Consider the following 5,129-nt stretch of genomic DNA (forward strand, 5'->3'; position numbering starts at 1 on the left):
AAAGAGAGTGACCGCCATATTGGATCGTGGTTCTGGATGGTGTTTTTGCCGGGTAGCTGCAGTTGATGTGCAATAAATCTAACACCTTAGGTAGCAGGCTCCCCACATTTTACAGAACAATGACAGAAACCCTCATCTGTATTCGTTTCAGTACTAAGAGCAAAACGAAACAGAAAATGGTCGCTGTAACGGTTTTCCGTTAATATTTTGTTATATCAAATCTTATCTTATGTACACGCATAACGTAGACACCAAGACATTCCAATGCATCCACACACATTGAGGCAACACTGTTTCAACATATTTTATGATAATGCATTCAAGTTGGCCGCATATTTTATTGGAATGAACTGACTAGCAGGGGGAAAATTCGGCCTGAATACGGCTGGAAACACAGAATCAGTCTATGTTTCTCGCAATACCTTTACACTCAGTTGACAAAAAAGGAACATAACTAATTCTAACAACCAATACATCAAATTAAAGCTACGACCTTTAACTTTCCAGCAAAATAAGTAACATTACGTAAAAACCGATATTTATTTAATAGGATAGAAAAATAACAGTTCTAGCGAAAGCACTGAAACTTCTTCGATGCAGAAAATAACAAAACTCTCCAAACTGAGATAATCGGCAAACGTATTTATCATACACATAAAAAGTAGAACTCGAGACAAACATTCTGATACGCATTACATGGGGGAACATTATACAGTGACTTAGCATGAAACGAAAAACTCTACCAACTGAGCTACCGGGCCCCCATCTGGGAATAGCGCGCGTCCTTTTAAACAATTAACCAATCAGGGTCCAGCATCTAAGACACACTTCCAAGTTTACAATAAACACAGCGATCCTGAAGGCAGAAACAATGGGTCAGGGGGAGATAATTAGATAAGGACTGAAAGAGAAAAACAATTAAATGACCGGACATAACATAACTCTATGAGTGTTGGCAGTTCACCCTGTCACATTTAGAAAGTATGGGTCGTACAAGACCCACATCTTCTGGACTTTGTAGGGCAAAGAGTGATTCGGTGCAGGTCAATCAAAAAAATGTTTGCCCTTTGAATCTATTCTGCTAATACTGTAGACATTTTCTTGACAATTTCCTCATGGAACACGAAGGTTTTGTCATCCAATCCCAAGAAAACGTAGTGGCTCCTCACACGTTTCATCAACCGGACCTGAACACCTTCCTCTTCCAGCTTGTCGATCTGGAACAAATACAATAAGTACCGACTCATCCCTAAATCCGTTGCAGAGTATTATATTTATTTACTACCATGGAAGTTGATGTTAACCTGTGATTTGTAAAACTGTAAAAACATTTTACAAATTACGTCGAACCTAAAAACCACAAAGTAATACATGCCTTTTCATTTTATTAGTATTAATATTTGTTGTCCAGATCCCAGTCAACCAGGCCAAAATTCCACATGAAAATGGAAGTGTTTGAGTAAATCTGCACATGTTATTATTTTCTATAATTCGATTTCGAAGCGTAATAAGCGCAGATTTGTTTGTCTGTCGGTGTGTCCGTCACAAACATGTGCACGCGAGTTCTCAAAAACATTCTCAACATCGTAATTACCGCCAAGCTGATAGATCCCTGGACTTTCGAGATGACAAGAAAATATCGGGCGCATTTACGTCATTTGTAAAAAAAAAATGTTTTACATATCTCGCGGTGTGCCACGTGATTTGTAAAACAGTGGTTACAAATCACGCGGCGCGCCCCGCGATTTGTAAAATGTTTTACATTTCTACAAATCACGAGTCAACAGTTGAGATCAAATACATGACGTAAAAAGCTCTGTCAACGCACAAGTATGATTTGACAAAAATGTCATCTTTGTGTACACATGGTTTAACAACATTATAAGATGTTGGCGTGTGAAAGCAACTTTCTGTGTTTTGAGTTCATAAAATGTTGGGATAAGTATGCCAGGTTGCACAGTTCTGTAGGTTCCTATCAGTATTCCACCCCCTTGGTTTTCAGTTGTAAATATCTAAGCTTAGTGATTGAATGTGGAAGCTACGTTTGGTCAAAGCTCACATAAGATTTACATCGTGCAAGCAAGGTACGTTGGGTCAAAGGTCACAGAAGATGTGCGTCGTGCAGCGAAGGAAAGAATCGCGATCTTGTTTCCGACTCAGTGCTCTTTGTTTTTCATTAGACCTGTCATTCTGCTTGCTCGGCTTTGTTAGATGTTTGCATATTTCGTTGCTCTGTTCTTTGCTTTTATTATTATTTCTTTTTTGCGCTTCGTTTAGCGATACAGCGTCTTGTGCACGGGTCAAAATGTGTGTGTCAGGGGTCAATTGGTTTGACTTGAACTTGACGTTCCTGTTTCTCTGAACGTCTGTGTATCGAAACACAGATACACGCACTCCATGACCTTGTACGAAGACAAAGCGTATCACTAGGTTTCATTTGTTTGTGATGAATTTATGACCTTTCATGAAGTAGTTTTGTTTTTTGTTTACTTGTGCCAGTTTGCCAGTTCGTTTTTTGGAACTTTGCAAAGTAGTGTCGTCTGTCTAGGTCTGGTGAAACGCCAATGAAAAGAGCCGAAGAATCCCCGAGCGTTTCTATTGGGTTTGCTTTTGATCATCCATGTATAGCCCGCTTCCTGCAACTATGGTAACCGGGGATTTATTGCATCGGGAACATGAGATTTATTTCCCAGGTGTTTGTGAATGAAAACTCGTGAAAATGATGACAGTATCAGTTATTGCGTGCTACACTAAGTAATATGCTATTACAGTACTAGCTATCAATAAATTGAAAAAAGTGATTGCGAAATTATCACACCGTGTAGTGTTGTGCTATGCATTAATGCGCTCAATCAAAACTTACTACTGCAACACAATGCTTTCCCTTGGCTGCAATCCCATTGACAGTCAACAGGTAGGCTCACACGTAGTCCCCAATCTTGAGTTCCCTGTTAAAAAGAAAATCTGTGTCAGAGTGTGTGAACTGACTTTAGTATTATATTCAAATTTTGAATTCCTCATTCTTTTGTTGAAAAAAGTATTCTTGGTGCATGTGAATGAGAGTGATCAATATAGATTCTGTACGTACGATTTTAAAATAATTATAGTGAAACCAGTGTGTGCAATTGCAACCAGTTTTACTTTTAGTCTTATGAAATATTTACATTATTACAATTCATGTTAAAGTCTTTAGGTCTACCTCTTTGCTGGATGGTCTGGCAGCTGTTGAGGCGTCGATGGCTGATCTGGCAGGTGAACGCGCGTAGATGGCTTATCTGGCAGGTGTGCGGGCGTAGCTGGCTGATGTGGCAGGTGTACGGGCGTAGCTGGCTGATCTGGCTGGTGTCCGGGCGTTGTTGGCTGATCTGGCAGGTGTACGGGCGTCGCTGGTTGATCTGGCAGGTGTCCGGGCGTAGCTGGCTGATGTGGCAGGTGTCCGGGCTGATGTGGCAGGTGTACGGGCGTCGCTGGTTGATCTGGCAGGTGTCCGGGCGTAGCTGGCTGATTTGGCAGGTGTCCGGGCGTAGCTGACTGATCTGGCAGGTGTACGGGCGCAGCTGGCTGCTGTGGTAGCTGCACAGGCGAAGCGTGTCCGGGGGCCGTTGGCTGGTCTGCCCGTGCTTGTCTCCGTCTTGGAGGTGCAAGTCGCGACACGTTCCAGTCTCCAGCAATTTCAGCATTTTCACAGTCAGCATCTTCTTGGCAGCCCTGGCAAAAACAAGAGCGCTCTCGTGTTGCAACCACGAAAGGTTGGATTCCCTTCACGCAGTGAAGTCTCTGGGTGTTCTTCAGTGGCTTTGTCCCTGTCCGCTCTGGCCTGTGCCTGTTCACATCTTCTGCAGGCACATACACAAACCGACGTTTGATGTGGCTGTGCTCATCCGTTCCTGCACGCGGAAGACAATTCATGTGTTGACATCATGACAAATAAACGCAACAGCTTTAAAGCTTAAGAAAAACACCAAAAAGTTAACTAACAGACCCCATTACTTTGACGGCCACGAATTCGGGAATCACAGAACATTACAAATCACGTATTTCCAAGTGCTGAAACGTATTTAATAGAATTCAGTTCCAACCAATGACTTTGGATACAATAGAAGAAACATTTCTTACCTTTGGATTTGTTCCAGCTTCATTGGGACAGCGCAAAAGTCCAAAACAAGAACATCACTGACAAAATCTCACGCCCATAACAGGTTTGATAAGTTTGACGGAACGAACTATGAGGTCACGCTATCAATTACGTCATATTTTCACACAATATTTGGTGCATCAAAAGTCTATGGGCGCTAATTATGATACAGACAGCAATTTTTCAATACAATTTTCGTCTACTACAGCGTTTGAACACAATCTTCCGCCCATAACGATGTGACACGAAACTCATTTGACTTAACGAGAGTCGTGTTCTGCCGACACTATAATGTTTTTCTTTTTTAAAACACATTATTATGGTAAAGCTTTTCTATTTCTATGCTAAAAATGACTTTTCTTTGTTGTTAATGATATTTTGCAAGAATGCGACCTGCCTCAAGTTTGCCCATAACGTGTGACACCAAAGTTATTATCGGAAGACAAATCTTCCGAATGCAATGACGTCTTAAAAGTCAGTTTACTGCAGCATTTTATCCCTCAGGCACATAAAAGAACAATAAGACTGTAGTATGCAGGCCTCCATTGCTTTCTTCTGTCATTGATGAAAGTACTGGCCTGGGTTTAAAAAGTGTACTGTCGCTGTGCAACAAATCAGTCGCCATTTTCTGCCGTGTTTTGTGAATAAAATGTGTTTAAAATCCACACACACAAAACAATGTTGTTGGTTCCTTTCATTTCGTTTTTGTTCATTTCAAACTAAGCAGTGTGGTATGCTTTGTTTCCTCTTAATTCAAATGGATGGCTTTAAAATGAGCATTTTAATCTGGTGGTGTCAATTTCACCCATGATCTGAGCCGTTCACATGAGCATAGTCTGAACATAGCAGTGCTGGTCGGACGGACTGGGTTTTTAACGATTGCTAGTTGACTTTTGTTTTAGTAGCACGAACACACACACTCAAACACTTGTCATGTTGATCACAAGAGAGAAATAGAACAGCGAATAGAAGGAAACATAACAGATTACGTCCC

At 41.3% G+C, this 5,129-nt stretch overlaps 1 protein-coding gene across 1 annotated transcript; it reads right to left on the bottom strand.

Annotated features, from left to right (window-relative positions):
• Positions 1-242: 242 nt before the first annotated feature.
• Positions 243-4,900, bottom strand: LOC138945657 (keratin-associated protein 4-5-like). Its single transcript, XM_070317139.1, has 3 exons — positions 3,200-4,900; positions 2,864-2,948; positions 243-1,217 (listed from the first exon to the last, which is right to left on the bottom strand). Exons 1-2 carry the CDS (start codon positions 3,693-3,695, stop codon positions 2,908-2,910), a joined length of 537 nt encoding a protein of 178 aa, XP_070173240.1. The 5' UTR covers positions 3,696-4,900; the 3' UTR covers positions 243-1,217; positions 2,864-2,907.
• Positions 4,901-5,129: the final 229 nt, after the last annotated feature.

The sequence above is a fragment of the Littorina saxatilis genome, linkage group LG13 (genome assembly GCF_037325665.1).
Source record: "Littorina saxatilis isolate snail1 linkage group LG13, US_GU_Lsax_2.0, whole genome shotgun sequence".
Lineage (NCBI taxonomy): Eukaryota > Metazoa > Mollusca > Gastropoda > Littorinimorpha > Littorinidae > Littorina > Littorina saxatilis.

Coding starts and splice junctions, on each gene's coding strand:
- LOC138945657 (XM_070317139.1), bottom strand. CDS start 3,695: ATGCTGACTGTGAAAATGCTGAAATTGCTGGAGACTGGAACGTGTCGC. Junction 2,949..3,199: donor CCAGACCATCCAGCAAAGAG/GTAGACCTAAAG, acceptor TCTTTTTAACAG/GGAACTCAAGATTGGGGACT.